This window comes from Dermacentor variabilis, chromosome 4 (assembly GCF_050947875.1).
Source record: "Dermacentor variabilis isolate Ectoservices chromosome 4, ASM5094787v1, whole genome shotgun sequence".
In the NCBI taxonomy this organism is placed as follows: Eukaryota; Metazoa; Arthropoda; class Arachnida; order Ixodida; family Ixodidae; genus Dermacentor; species Dermacentor variabilis.
This window is the reverse complement of record NC_134571.1, coordinates 14,574,485-14,591,353: the sequence shown is the minus strand read 5'-3', so window position 1 is coordinate 14,591,353 and position 16,869 is coordinate 14,574,485. Positions and strand designations below refer to the sequence as shown.

The window sequence follows — 16,869 nt, the reverse complement described above, 5'->3', positions numbered from 1 at the left end:
AAAATCACGTAGTATCAGGTTTACATCTCTAACTGCATAACAAGGACAGATATCCTGTTTCTATTTCCAAGTAGACAAAGGCAGCATCTTACTTTACCACTCGCTTCCCTGCTTGTTTAATTGTCCATTTTACTTGCGTATTTTTGTGGTTCTCTTTCCATGTCTAAAAAAAAGTGCTTGAGAACTGTAGTGCCTATACAAGGGTCAACGTCTGTTGGTTGTGCCTAATGGAGTTCAAACGAGGCTTAAACTAGGCTTGCATTTAGTGGCCTTTTGATTGTGGAGCTGTTGCTAAACAGAGTAGACTGTAGGTGCCATGGAGTTTTGATATCCAAACAGAGACATAATGGGTATGCCTTGACTGAATCTTGGAAGGCTAAAGTTTTCGTTCGGTGTAAAAATGCCAAAACGCTTGTGTACTTAGATTTAGGTGCACATTAAAGAACCCCAGATGGTCAAGATTAATCCAGAGTCCTGCACTTTGGTGTGCCTCGTGATCATATTGTGCGTTTGGCTCGTAAAACCAAATATTCTTTTTAGAGCGCAGCTCTTAGGCGCCCGTTCCTGTGTTGAGCGTCGCCGTGCCTTGGTGTCCCTTGTCCTACCTTACCGTAACTGAGCGAATGAGCACAGTGAAAGATGAAGGAGTGAATGCAGAGCGCGGTGGGGGATGAGACTGCGATAGCGAGAAGAAAAGCGGAAGAAACCGTCTTGAAGCACCACCACATGGTGCTCGCGTATGCGCATCTACGGCAGTGGCGTAGCCGTCTGACGGAGGGAAAGAAAAAAAGAACCAGAGATCTCGCCTTCGCACATACCATATTTACACGATTGTAAGTCGACTCGAATGTAAGTCGACCCCCCCATATCGCTTGACCGGGAAAAAAAAAAAAAAACCCGAGGGCGCATTCGATAACGAAAATTTATTAGTAGCTGACATGGTCATTGGACTACTCGTCTTCACTAGTGCTGCCATTGTCATCGTTGCTGCGGTCCCACAGCGCGTCGTGGTCCAGCGAAATTTCAAATTTGGCAAACGACCGCACCAGGACATCTTGCAGAACAGCAGCCCACGCCAAATGCACCCAACCACACGCAGCCGTCAGGGAGGCTCTTTTGACAGGTCCGGTTGGCGTAATTTCGCAGTCTTCTGCCGCCAGCCACTCGTTGTACTCACGGCGAAGCAGAACCTTAAAATTAAGGCGGAGGTCCGGGCTTATTTCATGACCACGTCGCACTTCACTGGCAGGGTCCGATCATGCATTTCAGCGACGTACGCCGCAAGCTTAGCCTACAGCTCCGAAAAGCGTCCATACTTCGGCACGTGGGAAATTTCTCACTTGCCGTCACACAGGTGAAAATTTCGCTTCGCTGCAGTCGCCACTCTCGCTGCGCAGTGATTTGTTTCTTCGGCGTAACGGATGGCAGCCCTCTTGAACGCTGCTGTGAACGAGTGCCGAAAGATTAGTGGGCCATACCCGCCGTGGTTGCTCAGTGGCTAAGGTGTTAGGCTGCTGAGCACGAGGTAGGCTGCTGAGCACGAGGTAGGCTGCTGAGCACGAGGTCGCGGGATCGAATCCCGGCCACGGTGGCCGCATTTCGATGGGGGCGAAATGCGAAAACACCCGTGTACTTAGATTTAGGCGCACGTTAAAGAACCCCAGGTGGTCAAAATTTCCGGAGTCCCCCACTACGGCGTGCCTCATAATCAGAAAGTGGTTTTGGCACGTAAAACCCCATATATTATTATTAGTGGGCCTGCAGCACTCATGACGACTGGGGAAGCGTAGAAGTAGCACGTAGCAGAAGTGGAGCGCGTCAAGTTAGTCAAGCCAATACCAATGCCTTTAAACAGAGAAAGGGAAACCCGCGAGCGGTGTCTGCTCTTCCATGAACTACCGATCAGCTACCGATACTCCCCGCAAGCGCCGCCGTTCTGAGGGTGCCGCCGCAAATGGGAACAGCGGCGCTTCCATCAACTATCAACACCCCCCCATGAGTGTTGCATGCACTGTAAGACTCGCAAAAATGTTGAAAAACCCTTCCGAAATGCGAACAAACACGTGGGATAGCGAAGAGATAAGGGTAGGGCCATAGAGCAAACATAAAATTGTAACTATGTTGTAGCTCTCGTTGGTATGGCTTTTTTTTGGCGGAGCCATGTTTTGGTTTCGATTGTAAGTTGACCCCCCAACTTCAGACTTTCAAATTTTAAAAAAGGGGTCGACTTACAATCGTGTAAATACGGTAGCATTCGCCGCAAGCGTTTACCGGTAAAGATTACGGTTGAATAAGCTGCATTTGCCAGGAAGTGGCAACTGTGTGGCCAGTCTATACAGTGCCGCGCGTCGCGGCTCTGCCATTTGGTATGGTGCCTCAATATTTCGTGAAATGAAAACACATGTAGAGCTGCGTCTAAATTTCAATTCGGGGAGTATCGTAATTGTCGGCGATTTTCTTTTTTGAGTGAGTGAAGTGCGAAATTTGCTTAACTGTCTAGATCTTCCATGTCTCTTCTGAGCAGCACTGGCATCTTTCCTTCAAGTGAAATGTAACTTATAATTTCATCACAGGTGGCTGTCTGCAACTTGGCATCGATAGCCTTGAACCGGTTTGTGAAAGAAGGAAGCTTTAACTTTCAGAAGCTACGAGAAGTTAGCCAGGTCATCACTCGGAATCTCAACTGCATCATTGATGTGAACTTCTACCCAATTCCTGAGGTAAGCTATTAAGGATATACATGATTTGGCTTTGCCAGTTCAGGTGAATACTGGAACGGCAGCGAGAACGCATTGCTTATGTTGACACCCTGTGATCCTGTGTTGAACTAAGCTGTATAGATGTGCTCATTTGTATTGTGCAAATGTGTTCTCTTTTGGGCTGATCTACGGGCTTCTGCAGTGGCATCTGCTTCCTGATACTATACTTTTATCCCACCTCGAAATTCACATGATGGGAAAACATTTCAGTGCGTACTTGTTTCAACACAGCATCACTTGTTGTCATCGCCAGCGCTATTATTTATGGATGTTCTCATCCTGGTATTCTAATGAAACAACTCTAATACAGTTAAATGCCTCTGCAATGAAATTACCTTTATAAGAAAGGATTTCTTATGCGCTGGCCAAATTCCTGTCTTTCACGTTTATTGTGAAAGCCTGTAAGCAAAGGCCACTATAACGAATTCACTTGTGCAACGAAAGAATAAAGGCGTCCCTTAGGGCTGGTTCATTCATTTACAAGAAATGCACGTGGCGGCGGTGTGCATAGGAATTGTCAGTCGACACCGCAACAAAGACTGTCGGGAGGGCCTGGATGTCACAGTAGCTATGATAGCTCCCACCTCCGTTTAACTGATGTGGTGATCTGCTCGGAACTGATGGCCGATGACATCGAGGTAGGTCATCAATGATGTGATGAAGACAAAGTTTGGTGAAAGCAACAGTGATGAAGAGCCTGTAGACTATGCAATAATTTTGATGAGGCAGGCAGTAGCGGCATCAATGCTCTGCAGCTGTATTTTGTCATTTCTGGATTGTAGTGCTGGGGTGTGTTGTGAATTTCAGTGCCATAGTGTTAGCTGTAGTCGCACATTTCGTCGCATGAAGTGTGCAGAAGAAAATGAGTGGCTTAAGCAAGCTATATCCTAGGTGCATGTCAAATAAAGATTTTCTTTTGCTCAACATGCTTAGCCTGCTTTATTGCAAGCAGACAGTGCATGACCTTTACAGCAAAGTGATCTGTATAACAAAGGATTTTGGAGGTCCCAAGTGCTTAGTTATAAAGGTGTTTTACTGTACATGCTACAACTCTACTGCCTTACCACAGTCCTGATTTGGCCTGTTTTAGTGCAAGAAATAGTGAATAGTACATGAAACGGACAACTAACACGAGCGCTCGTGTGTTGCGTGTTTATTAGATTTCTCCTTTGTTCATGTTCTTTGTGACTGAAAATCTTCCTGCAACTTCTCTGCTTAGGCCGAGAGATCCAACAAGAGGCATCGGCCCATTGGCATCGGCGTCCAGGGCCTTGCAGACTGCTTTATCATGCTTCGACTGCCATTTGATTCGGAGCCAGCAATGCTGCTGAACCAACAGATTTTTGAGACCATCTACTATGGAGCTCTTGAAGCAAGCTGTGAGCTTGCTCAAAAGGATGGACCATATGAAACCTACAAAGGATCACCGGTGTCTGAAGGGGTGCGTTTTTACTACTCGTCTTTTATCCTGTACGCTTGAATAAAGTGGAGAGATTAAAATAATTTTTTATGGGGACTAATGTTAGCAAGTATACTCAACTTCCGTTATTCGACCTTGATGGGGCTGTCAAAATTGAATGAATCTGCTGAAGACACTTTAGATGTTCTGGAAGCAGTTTCCCATACTACAGGCGTACAATCTTCCAGAGGACATTCTGAATGAAGGAAGGTGGGATGTGCAGTGGTCTATGGTTGGAAAAATGAAAAACACTGATGGAAAACACGTTTCACCGAGTTGCTAAGGTGATGCTGGATATACTCGTCATACTGCATAGCTACGCAGAGTGTGAGAGTATTTTTAGTGCGGAGCGAAAAAGTAGGACTGAATTCCGCTCATCGATGTGCAACACAACCCTCTCCAACGCCTGCTGCTAGTGAAGGGTCTGGACCATGTTTTGAGCAAAGCTACAATGAGAAATTTTTTATGTGAGCAAGGTCTGCTACTGCAAAGTCCCTGCAAAAGGACTCAAATGCTGCCTGAAAGTTTGAACGGAACCCCCCCCCCCCCCCCCCCTGCTTCCCGTTGGCGCGAATAAAAAGTCTTCCAATTTTTTATCTTACCAGGTTGGCAGGTATGGTATTCTATTGCACAGCAGAGGGCAACTTTCTGCCCAATTTTCTTGAAAAAAGAAAAGAAGGGAGTGCATTAGAATTGGGTAAATACCATAAGCAGACATTGTGAGCTATGGTTATTGCTTGGAAATCTCTCTAGGGCAGGCTGAGGGCAGGCTGATAATGGGCATTTCTGACGGTATATGACGTTTGTTCAATGCGTTCACTGTCCCCTAAGCACCGCTTAGACAGATGGCACTAAAGGGTAGTAGCTGTTAGGGTCACTGTAATGGTCAGACACGTGCATGCTGACTGGCCAAATTTCAGTTATCTGGCAAAGGCTAACTTCAGGATCGAAATAACGAAAGTTTGGGCCCATAGAAATGCATGGGTGCTGGGACCTGTGGTCGTGATCGGATCAACAGAAAAACTGAATCAACCGTAGTCGAATTAACGGAAGTTTACTCTACTAGACTTAATTCTTTCCCTACCATGGGAAAATAGGTTTCTTGTAGGTTATGCCAAGTTTCTTTTTTTTTCTGAAGGAACTACTGCAGTCAATATTTTCTGTAATACATAAAGAAAAAGCAGAATGAATGCTCTTTTCACACATAAAAGCTTTGTTAACGAGATGCATGTCATAAAAAAGATCTAAATTGCTAGATTCAAAATTCTAGGATAAAATTGAACAAAGTTTGTAAAGACGCTTGTCTGTAGTAAGAAATGTATGTGACAAAAGTTGAGATATACAAAATGTATTGCCATGTAATAGGCACTATCTCTGAAAAAATAGAAATTTTTCATTGACCAGCTATTCCACTGCACAAATACAAGTGCAAGCGCTACAGTTCGGCCTGCCGGGCTGTGTCCGCCGATGTTCCGGGCTGGCTTGCGTCCTCGTCGCTCTCAGTCAAAGTCCAACGAAAAGGCAGCAACCTCAGACTCACTGCTGCTTGATCCATCGATAAAATCAGTCGCATACGCAGCGGAGTCGCGAGATCTGCGATCTTTCGAAGTGTGCACGCCGCACCCGGAGGTGGCCATTTTTGCTTTCTACTTTGATGCTCGCAAAACTTCTGAGTGCATTTCAAAATTAACGCCTGGCGGGGAAAAAGCAAACTGCTTAGAAAACAAGACTATGGTTCTCCTTCATGGTGCAGAGTGCCCGTGAGTGGTGCGGAAGGTCTCAAAAGCAATGTTTCAAACCGGTGAAAGTGGGCTGCCATTTTTCCTTTCTACTTTGATCACGAAAACTTCTGAGCGCATTCGAAAATCACCACCTGGGAGGAAAGAACTAACTGCTCAGCAAACAAAAATATCCTCCTTCACATCCGATAGTGCAGTGTGTCCGTAAGCGGCGTGGAAGGTCTCGAAAGTGGCGTTTCACACTATTGTTAACGATGCCCAATGGGTGGGGTGCAGAAGGAGTTAAGGTGCCAGAGAAGTTAAAACTCCATATGTGATTCCGCAACATGTTTTCGCTGCAGCACAATGTCATAGGTTGGCCAGAAGGCTCCTATCATGAAAGCTACTGTGATGCACACAGGTATCATACATGCTGTCATAGGAGAGAGAGAAAAAAAAGAGAGGGGGAATGAAGGATGAGAGCACTGTTTGGTCAAAACTGCTACAGTATTGTCTCACCACCTTTGCTTTTCAATGTTCTGTGGCAGTGACCTGCTTTGTAGAAGAAACTTCTCAGTGTATAGTAAATGTATGTGGGTGTGTATGAGTAATGAGTTTTGCTCCTAATTTGCTGTGACACTTTCATCACTCCAAGCATTAAAACATGCAAATTAAATTTGATGTTCCTCCTTGCAGTTCCTCGACACCATTTGTATAACTGTGCCACACCACTCATTTAAAATATTTTGCTGTAATAGTGTTCTGGAAGTTTTATGTTAAAGGCAACAAGAAAAGTTTACAATACATTATCGTCTGTCGTGTCATGAAGTCTTAACTTTGTGCACTCATGTAGTGTGGCAAGTTGGCCTAGAAGCAAGACATCAGGATACAACAATCGCGTTTATAATCAGGAGGCCAGAACTCAACCCATGGTGCTGAAACTTGGGATACTAAAGAAACCTGAGAAGATATCAAGTAGTACAAAATAAAACAAGCAATGAAATGGAAAACAATGAGAGATAGGAAGACGGCTTGTGGGTTATAGAGAACATGCAGGTGACTGATATTCTAGTTGAGGTTCAAAGGAAGTTGAATTGGGCAGGTCTTGCAGCTCATTAAACATATCAGCCATTGTTTATAGTTACACTGTTGGTGCTAAGAGAAAAGACATTCAGTTGAGTGTAGCAGAGGATCAATTAAGTGGAATGACCTGGTTAGGGAATTTGCAGGCATTGAATGGAACGTGCTGACACAAAGCAGGGGTGTTTGGAAATAGGCCTGAAAAGCCTTTGTCTTGCATGCTGCTGCTGATAATGGTCTCTCTCATGTGTGGAACTTTGACTTTTCTGCTCAGATTCTTCAGTATGACATGTGGGGCGTGACACCGACAGATCTGTGGGACTGGGCAGCACTCAAGGAAAAGATTGCAAAGTACGTGCTTTTGTTAAGTTTTGTTGGGTGCCGTGTTGTCCAATCATCATGACTTGACTCTTGTTAGGCTGCTTAACAATAAAACTGCCTTTCATTCACTACCAGGCACGGTGTCAGGAACAGCCTACTTCTTGCACCCATGCCCACGGCTTCTACAGCCCAGATTTTAGGGAACAATGAGTCAATAGAGGCCTACACGAGCAACATCTACACACGGCGGGTCCTGTCTGGAGAGTTTCAGGTATGTTTGATCTCTTAAACACAACCTGTGTTTCATGAGAAGTTGAAGTCTACTTTTCAAAACATCTGAATGAAAGTGGTAAAATTGAAATTTTCTACGAATTACGCATTTCCAGCACAAGCAAAAAATATGTTTGGATTTTCGTGATGTAGAAAATGTGGAAACCTACTCTGTACTGGTAATATTGCACTGTTGGGAATATTCAACCTTTACTTCTAGCATGAGATTGCAGTTTTGGTTGCCAGCCACGTTCTGACGCAGGTGGAATGCAGAAACATTTCAGTACATAGACTTGGAGGCTCATTAAAGTACACCAGCAGGTCAAGGTTAATCTGGATCCCTGCACTTCTGAATATCTGGGATGTTGAGTGCAGTCAATAAATCAGTCACTTCTCTATCCAGTTTTCATTGATGATCATGTGTGTTTGCATTTTATCTGTGCATACATGTAATATGCATGGAGGTGCAAGAATGGGCCATTTTATTGCTGCACTATTGATGAGTGTGGAATGATCAACCTGGTTTTTCATCTACAGGTTGTCAATCAGCACCTTCTCAAAGACCTCACAGACAGGGGCCTGTGGAATGAAGCTTTGAAAAATGACCTCATTGCCAACAACGGTTCTGTTCAGGTTTGTTTACAGCCTTTTCATGCTGTGCAGTCTACTGTAACAGGCTGCAGCTTTCTAATTGTGAACAAATTGGGTTGTTGCATTTCATTTGTTCATGTAATAAGTGTTTGTGACATGGCATTGTGCAGCACTGAATAAGACATTCTTGCTGATCCCATGTCTATAGTGTCTCATGACTGTCATTGCGTGTAAGCAGTACAAGTTGCTAATTTGCAGTGGTGGTTGTATAACAATTGCATAATGTTTTTATGATTTTTTGGTTATTGCAGAACAAAACACATTCTTGAAGCTCTTATGTCATAAATCTAGGCACATTAGTAAATAGCTTTTGATTAACTGGCTTAGTTTGTAAAACCTCATTCATTCGAATTTCACGTGTCTGAAAAAAAAATGTCTGGATTATCGAGGGTATCAAGAGAACGATAAAGAAACGCTTTCTATGTCAACATGTTTTTATTTACTGAATTAATGAGCCAATCCTGTCTATCTTGAACAAAAGCAGCACAGAAGCTGCAATTCTCATCTCGTGGCTGATTAGTGCTCGCAGCAGCAAAGGACTTGCGACTTCCTTCACAGTGCGGCTGCGGCGCTGTCTTCATTAGAGACAGACTGTTTACTACTGCGAATGCATCCCAATTATTTTTCTGAGCTGGTCGCCATCCATCGCGATTTAGCCAGTGCTCTTCATCCTCGAAAGTTTGTCCAACTGAAACTACTGTTTGGTGTAACTGCTGCATACAAAACCGCGGCTGATGTCGATGCGATCATGGACGGTGACCTTGTAGTTCTGAATGTGCGCGGCCAATGCACACACCGAGTCAAAATGAAACTCAATGCCAAGAACCTCTGTGAATCGCATTTTAATAACATGTCCGGTGTTTGAGGAAAAAAAACAAATATTTTTATGAACTTTACAAAACACTAACACTAATTCATCCCTCACTTATCCTAGCTGAAAACGTACTTGTATCTCAAGACAATATATTTATGTTTCTAGAAGAAATAGGTTTCTTAAACAAACTCGAGAGTAATAATTTTTGTTGCAAAGCACTTTCATCAAATCATATGTTCCTATCTTCTGCATGGTGCATCATAGCCGTAGTTGCTCTTGCGCCATGAAACCTTGCATAACTATCAAAACGAAACTACCACTTGCTGGAACCGCTGCGGACGAAACCGCGGCTGCTCTGCACGCGATCATGCATGGCAAACTACGCAGTCGTGAAGGCATACGGCCAACGTGGTGCTAGGCGCAGAGGTAAATGTAACAGTAAAGGCTTTAGAGGCACAACTAAACGTGAAGTTTTCTGGTGATGCTGTCATTCGCATACTATTTCCACTAATCACTATGGCAATGTGGACTTCGCCGATTCATTTAGGTGGGCACTGCTAACACAATTTTTGCTCTTTTGTGTCGCACATTTGCAATGCTCAGTGAGCTCTGAGAGTTGTCCAAATTAACTGATGTGCAACCACATATATCCAAATTAATGAGCTTCATACCATTAAATAATGCCTACACCTGCCGGGACCAAAGGACAAGTCTGAATTATCTGATTTTTCAACTTAACGAGGGTTAAATTAACGAGGTTTTACAGTATTGCTAAAGCATACCACAATGTCACTATTGGCATTAGCTGAAGTGCAGGCCACACAAAGGCTGCGCTCAAGAAATTCAATTCAGTGTTCAATGGTCTGTGCTGAGACATTTATTGTGTACTTATGTAAAGATGTTCATTTGTAGTAGCATCAGCCCTGGCCATATACTTGGCTGTCCCAGTGGTTGGCAAAGTGTTGACACATGCACAACACGTCCCTTCATTCAAAGGAACCATCATGATAACATTAGACAACTTTGCCATTATATTACCTCCTCACAGAACCTGGACATTCCTGATGAACTGAAGGATCTTTACCGCACTGTGTGGGAGATCCCGCAAAAGAATGTTCTGAGAATGGCTGCTGACCGTGGAGCTTTTATTGACCAGAGCCAGTCGCTGAATGTGCATATTGCCCAGCCCAACTACGCCAAGCTGACGAGTATGCATTTCTATGGCTGGAAATTGGTAAGGGTTCCATCTGGTAACGTATGCTTACTGCAGAGTAATGCAGTGCACAGCCACTGTAATGAATGGTAACTTTCACTAAAGAGACATTAAAGGTCAATATAAAAGATCAGTTTATACCTGTGGTTGTGAAGATCTCGTCTGCCCCAGACACCTATGAGCAGCTTTCTTATTTTCTGTGAATGTACACATTACGAAACTAACAACGCTGAAGCTATAACAGCTAAAATCTGACAAGTACGAGATGCAATGCTTGCCTGCCAGAAAGATTGCACCTCTGGTGCCTTATATTCATTCTGCTGTTACATGTTATGCTCAATGTTAAAAAGGTTGTTTATGCATGATCCACAATGGTGCCAGGTGAAATCGGAGACTTTCTAGAAGGAAGAAGGTGAACATGTTCAGCAAAGATGCTCGTGCCTGTACTCTCTGAGCCCATTTTCTGATGAGTTGATTAAATTTTCATAAAATTTCTCCTAAATTATAATAAAGTGTGTCCAATGCACACTATAAACGTTGAAGTATATTGTGACCTGTGTTGCACATTTTCTTTTACCATAGCTTGTGTATTAAATGGACACTAAAGAGAAACGTTAAATAAGCTCACTGATAAAGCTCTCCTTGAAAACTCTTTATTTTGCAAAAATCGGTTATTAGATGACAAAATGAAGGTCAGTTTCATATTTTCTTAATTTTGCACCAGTACCCCAACGTCGTACGTTAGTGTGACATCGTTAATTTGGATGTATTTTTTCCTATTTGGGCCTGGTTATCTCAGTGAAAGTTCCCAAAACTTGCCATGTTCAACCCTTAGACATGTTAGAACACATTGTAGTCCATGCTTGCAATAAAGAATTAACTAGGCACTAGCAGATGCCTTTAACATCTGTGATGTTATGGTGAGCTGATGCGGAAACATCAAGCTGGCCATCGCCACCCCTACTTCCTTTTCGCGCCTTGTTTTGCTTTACCAAGCAGCTTCTTGCTGAAAGAGTAGAATTTCTGGTATTGTAGAAGGGTGCTACACTAACACAGGTAAACTCATTTTTCGTTTTAGTGCACGCCGCGGTTGTTTAATGGCTATGTTGTTGGACTGCTAGACACAAAGTCGTGGAATCGAATCCGATACGCCGCGGCTGCATTTTGACGAAGGCGAAATGCGAAAATACCAGTGCGCTTAGATTTAGGTGCATTTTACAGAACCCCAGGTGGTCCAAATTCCCGGAGTCCCCCACTACGGCATGCCTCATAATCGGAAAGTGGTTTTGGCATGTAAAACCCCATAATTTAATTTTGATTTGTTTCAGCGTTCGTTTTAAAGTGAATAAGTAGCACACTATTTCTGGCATGCCTTTCCCTGTCTAAATAACTTCCACTCAAACACTGCAGGGCCTGAAGACAGGCATGTACTACCTGAGGACAAAGCCTGCAGCCAATGCCATTCAGTTTACAGTAGACAAGACTTCACTCAAGAAGCAGCAGCTGGACGGCATTGCCTGCTCACTGAAAAACAAGGACGACTGCCTCATGTGCAGTGCATAAGTTTTGGGAGCTGTTTCGAGGTTCTGCTCATCTCATACAACCATACTTTTCCATTTAAATTGCATTGAAACATTTTGTAATTGCATGAAGCACTTCACACATCTCGATTTTATTGGCAAGTGCCTGCCAAGTAACAATTTTTCATTTAGCAAGTTTCCTGTGTTGTCCAGAAGTTTTTATTTTTGTCTAGTATCTGTTGTATGCGTGGTCAGAGTACTTTGCTCATGAAGTGCTTGCATATTTTTATCGGTGTTTTTACCGGGGCAGCAAGCAAGTCATCGCTGTGCTTTTAGTACTTTTGTCACTTACTCCCTCAGCCATTTACATGATGCCTGAAGTTTCTTGTAGTGCTCGTCAACTTTTTTATATATATATATATATCTGTTGCGAGACGCCTGCATAGACATCCCAGCTATGTGATAAGCTATACATAGAACATTATACCTTTTGAGTTGATGTAGGGCATTTTACTTGCGCGAAAGCCAGGTTTACGGTTTTTTAGTTGGAATATTGCAGTCAATTTTATATATAATGCAAGACAGAAAAGGGTGTTTTTGAAAGGCGAGCCTGTTGAAAAAGGTTGATGAACAGCTCATGTCTCTTAAGTGTTCACTACAACATTGTTCATGGATAGGTTATCACTGCCTGTGTGTGTGGCAACTGCGTTTTGTTAGTGCTTTGAGAAAGTATATTGCAAGTTGCTTTGGATGTCTTAATTCACATGAATGGCTTTGTATCAAAAGCACTTTAATCACTTTTACCATTTTTCATTTCGACTGAACAGTAAAGAGATGTCCCAGGCAAGCATGTGAAGACCTCTTTATTTACATAGTTGACATAATGGCATGAAGCTCTTGCATTGTCGATGCAAATTTCTGGAATAAAGTGAGTTATGCGATAGAAAAAAAGGCTTCCAAACATTACACTTCACGTACCTGAAATTCTGGGACTGTAAGTTCAATAGTGTGACGAGAGCGGTTGCTGCCAGAATCTTCCACAGTTAGCTCAAGCATGACAAAAGGCGAGTTGAGGTTCTTGCAGAGATCAGACATGGCTGAAACGCCCATCTTCCATTCAACATTGACCAGCTGAAATTTGCATGCAGAAGAATGGTATGTAGATGGCTCTCACGATTATTGCCAGCCTTTAATTACCTTTCCCAAAGGTCCAACTTGCTTCCCAACCTGTGGAGGAGGGGGAGACTGGTATCGTAAGGAAGCAAACTTGCACATTTTTCCATCATATCTACAAGAGCTGACAAATGGGCATGCTGCCGTTATGATTACTGCACATGTTCTTATCAGTGTTTTAATATTTGCAACCAAATAAACTTTATATCCAATGTTGTAGCTCTAATTAAGCTTTCCAAGCACTGCAAAAAAGTGAAAAAGAGCTTGGCAAAGGTGATTCACAATGTGCAAAGTTGCACGGCTGTTTTTGTAAGCATTCACTACAACATGAACAATGACCTGTGGTTCTTCAACATTTAGGTGTTGAAGATCCCTTGAATCTTGTATTATGTATTGAAAGCTTCTTGGCCTAGTTGGTATTTGCTGTCAATGCATCATCCTTTCTGCATCTGCCCTTGTGGCAAATGCCTGGTATAATGCATGCACAGAAAACCTGCTTCCATACATCCATAGTTGCTAAAATTGTTTATCTGTGGTGGCCAGTGCTAATGTTTAGGTCACTCAGCCTGACCAGGCAGTGCCACTTAATCTCAATGCACAGAATAGAGTCTCAAGCAAGTTGAAAATGCTACACCCTTATTCAAATTCTCATTCAAATCTCCAATAGGACAAGACTTGAGTGTAGATTGACTGGTCTGTGAAAACTGAAAAATGCACATTTTGTAAAAGCTTTCCATAAAGATGTATGAAAAGATATGGAGCAGTTTCAATAAGCACCATCCTGCCTATCCAGCATACAATCTGTCCACTATTTTTATTATGAAAGCAGATCAAGTTAAAAAGCCGCAACAAGCAGTTTTCCTAAATTTGCTTTCTGCTGCAAGTCTGCCTTCGCTGCGCCCATATTCTTGTGTTGTATGCACATAGTGCTTACACCTCGACTCGCGAGTTGAGATGTGTTGCGCTTTGCCGTATAATCAATTTTTTCTTTCGGGTTCCATGTCACACGGCATTTGTTCGCCTCTGCAGTCAATACTATTTCTAATAGCACATTAGTGTCTGCCTCCCATAAAAGAAACATTGTACGTTAACGCAAGTTAACGTGTTAGCTGACAAAAGTAGTGTCAGCGTTAATTTAATGCGAAGCAATCGACGAATTTCTTGGTGAGGTTGTGAAGCAACTTCCTGCTGTAGCACGTAACAAAAATATGCAACTGCTCCGTCCGAGCACGAATTTCAGGCTGTTCACACGCGAGCAAAATTCAAGACTCGTACATTCAATGATGCCATCGTCTTCAACAGCGCATTAACGTCGGCGTCCAGGCGTAGGTCTTCAATCAGGGATGTCGCGGGAGCCTCCTTCAGGAACCGCAATGCCCTAATTATGCGACAAAAAGAAGAGTCAGTGTAACGTACTTGTCCAATATTTGGCACATCACTTACGAGACCAAGCACTTCGAAGCTTCATACGCAGCTTTTAGCTCCTCAGGACACAAGCCGCAGGACCTTGCTTTCTGCAAAGACATTTTGTTGCTTTTGACATGAGCCTCATACTGGAGTTGGTTACGTAATTACCTCATCAATAGTAAGCGCTGAATCGGACTGCAAACATGACTGGACCTGCAATAAAAACGGCGCTTTGACGGGTGCTACAGTCACATATCTAATCGCAATCTTACCAGCGCTTTCTGAACTTCCACCGGATGTTTTCTGAGCACTTCCGCAGCGGCCGATATACCTGTGAAAAAGTGTAATTGAAATGAAGCATCGGTAAGTCATGCCTACCGCACTCGCATTTCGGTTCTGCAGAGGTGCTGCTGAACCTCTGAAGCTTTAACTATCTGTGCCTTCCACGGAGCCTTCACTTTCTTATCAGAATAAATCACTGCGACGCTACCTTTCATAGTTTTAGCCATATGTGCCGCCCTTAAATTTTGTCACTTGTAAAATACAACCTAAATACACTAAGCTGCCATGATGCTGACCAGAGAGTACTAGAATGAGACCTGAACATCTAGAATGAGGGAGTGGATCCAACGGAGGCCGCGGCAAGCAACGTTGGCAACAAGGCGCAAGAGTGAAAAAAAAAAAAAAAAACCTTAAAATTTGCGGCGGCGCTGCCGTCGCCTTCTGGCGTTCCGGCCAGTCCTGTGTCTCGGCGGCCTAGCGGAACCACGCGTACCGGCGGTGGTTACGGCGGCGCTGAGCTGTCGTCTGCTCGACACACCTTCGTGCTTGTGTTTTTTTCGTTCGCTTTTTGTACCTAGTATGTGTGAAAAAAAGAGCACAATAAAATGACTGCTTTGACATGAATTGAGGTTCCTCGCCTCCGTCAAACGATGCCGTCTGCATGATGTACACACGCGCAGACGGCCCTTGCATATGTTTATAGTTTGGTAACTCGGCGACTTGGCAGAGTGTTCGAAGGATGAGAGGATGACCACACCTCGGTGAGAGAACTACTGATGTGCAGTGGGTTGCAAAACCGTATACTGTAGATTGAAAGCTCAGGCCAAGCTCACTCTCTTCGGAGTCCCTAAAGATGATGAAAGGCACCGGGTGCGGAAGCTCAATCTTCACCGCACCGATCGGCCCTTTGGAAGCCACCGACTCCATTTGTGAGCTGCACTTTGATGCAAAGTACATACTGAGGCATTATGTGCATATAATTGAAGGCCAGGAAGTATTCACACAGCGTGGAAAGCCTGCGCTTCGGTCTGATGCGGTACCCACAATCTTTTGCCGTATTTCCCGGAGTTTATCAACGAGCAGCCCACACAAAAGAGAACGGCCTCATATGCAACAGGTGAAGGCCAGTAATCAAAGAGAACGCTCCCCCTCTCAGTAGAACTGTCATTGACATATTGAAGGTAGATGACAATGGAAACCTACGCGAGCTCGAAGACGTAGACAACCGAGGCCCTGATTCAAGCAAATATAAACAATGTGTATTGCTTTATTCACCCAGAAGACCTGGAAAACCAACTACACCTCATGCGTATGACGCAGAAAAGTAGGGGAAAAAACCGCTATTCAGTAAGTATTTGCAAAACACACAAGTAACCTACAAAAGAATGTGCTGCACGTAACGAATAATATGGCCTACATTCTCCCTAAATGTCAAATTTTTGCCGTTATTAGGGCGTTCGGGGCAATTTGTTGGCATTCAATATATCGCCTTGAGAAAGGCAGAAAACGGCGGTTTACCAATTTTTATTTGACACCTAATTAAGCCACGCAGTTAATTTATTCCTGTACCTCGTCCCATTCATGTACTATCAGCGTCAAATGAAACGTGAACAGCGGAGTGCGTGGCCCAAGCATAAGTGAAGGTGAGAGCACCGTCCAGGTCATCACCACTGACAAGCGCGCACATCCGATTTGGCCGCACGGCCAAACGCGCGCGGCACGCCCACGCCGGCCACCGTCGCGGCTGCCAGCGTTACGGCGCTGTGCAAACTTGCTGATTGAAAGAATGAATGTGGCGCACAAGCGGCAAACCACATGAGCGAATCTATATATAATGACGGTGCAAACTGCACTACGCGCAGCGATGTTCGCGTTGGCAGCTCGGCCTCCTCCTCATGAAATTTGTCGAGGGATCAAATACATGAATAATGACTGCATTGACATTGCGAAACATGCTGCAAACGAATTCTTGAACGCTACGCACTGTCAAGACAAGCAAAATATGTATTTTTTTTTCATAAAAGAATATATTCGTATGTCCCAAAAATTGTGCCAGAAATAACTGATATCAATGCTCCCATGATTTTTTCTGTTTAATAAGTAAAGAAACTATCAGTTGGAACCAAGCAAAGCAGTGTATGCTGCTATGAAAAACCTAAAGGCCATGAAATGAGCAGGTTGAGGAGAAATATTTTAATAAAA

General features: G+C 43.7%; 2 protein-coding genes across 4 annotated transcripts in view; one reads left to right on the top strand and one right to left on the bottom strand.

Moving 5' to 3' along the window:
• Nucleotides 1–12,655, top strand: part of RnrL (Ribonucleoside diphosphate reductase large subunit) — a 40,681-nt gene extending 28,026 nt beyond the window's left edge. For both annotated transcript variants that reach the window (XM_075688196.1, XM_075688197.1), the window contains exons 12-18: nucleotides 2,574–2,720; nucleotides 3,979–4,200; nucleotides 7,291–7,367; nucleotides 7,473–7,608; nucleotides 8,145–8,240; nucleotides 10,121–10,306; nucleotides 11,696–12,655. In XM_075688196.1, the coding sequence (XP_075544311.1) occupies nucleotides 2,574–2,720; nucleotides 3,979–4,200; nucleotides 7,291–7,367; nucleotides 7,473–7,608; nucleotides 8,145–8,240; nucleotides 10,121–10,306; nucleotides 11,696–11,848 (1,017 nt within the window). In that variant the 3' untranslated portion in view covers nucleotides 11,849–12,655. The remainder of the gene's footprint in view (nucleotides 1–2,573; nucleotides 2,721–3,978; nucleotides 4,201–7,290; nucleotides 7,368–7,472; nucleotides 7,609–8,144; nucleotides 8,241–10,120; nucleotides 10,307–11,695) is intronic.
• Nucleotides 12,652–15,046, bottom strand: LOC142578701 (uncharacterized). 2 transcript variants are annotated; one of them, XM_075688198.1, is made up of 8 exons: nucleotides 14,876–15,046; nucleotides 14,658–14,716; nucleotides 14,554–14,598; nucleotides 14,422–14,492; nucleotides 14,254–14,356; nucleotides 13,003–13,050; nucleotides 12,784–12,936; nucleotides 12,652–12,723 (listed from the first exon to the last, which is right to left on the bottom strand). In XM_075688198.1, exons 1-8 carry the CDS (start codon nucleotides 14,892–14,894, stop codon nucleotides 12,673–12,675), a joined length of 549 nt encoding a protein of 182 aa, XP_075544313.1. In that variant the 5' UTR covers nucleotides 14,895–15,046; the 3' UTR covers nucleotides 12,652–12,672. The 2 variants fall into 2 exon arrangements, with proteins under 2 accessions (XP_075544313.1, XP_075544314.1); XM_075688199.1 differs by having other exon boundaries at nucleotides 13,003–13,032; nucleotides 14,876–15,042.
• Between the last annotated feature and the right edge of the window lie 1,823 nt (nucleotides 15,047–16,869).

Excerpts from the sequence above, each read along its gene's own strand:
- LOC142578701 (XM_075688198.1), bottom strand. Across the intron at positions 14,599-14,657 it reads TGGAAGTTCAGAAAGCGCTG|GTCCAGTCATGTTTGCAGTC; the intron begins GTAAGATTGCGA and ends TTTTTATTGCAG. Across the intron at positions 12,724-12,783 it reads TTACAGTCCCAGAATTTCAG|AAATTTGCATCGACAATGCA; the intron begins GTACGTGAAGTG and ends ACTTTATTCCAG.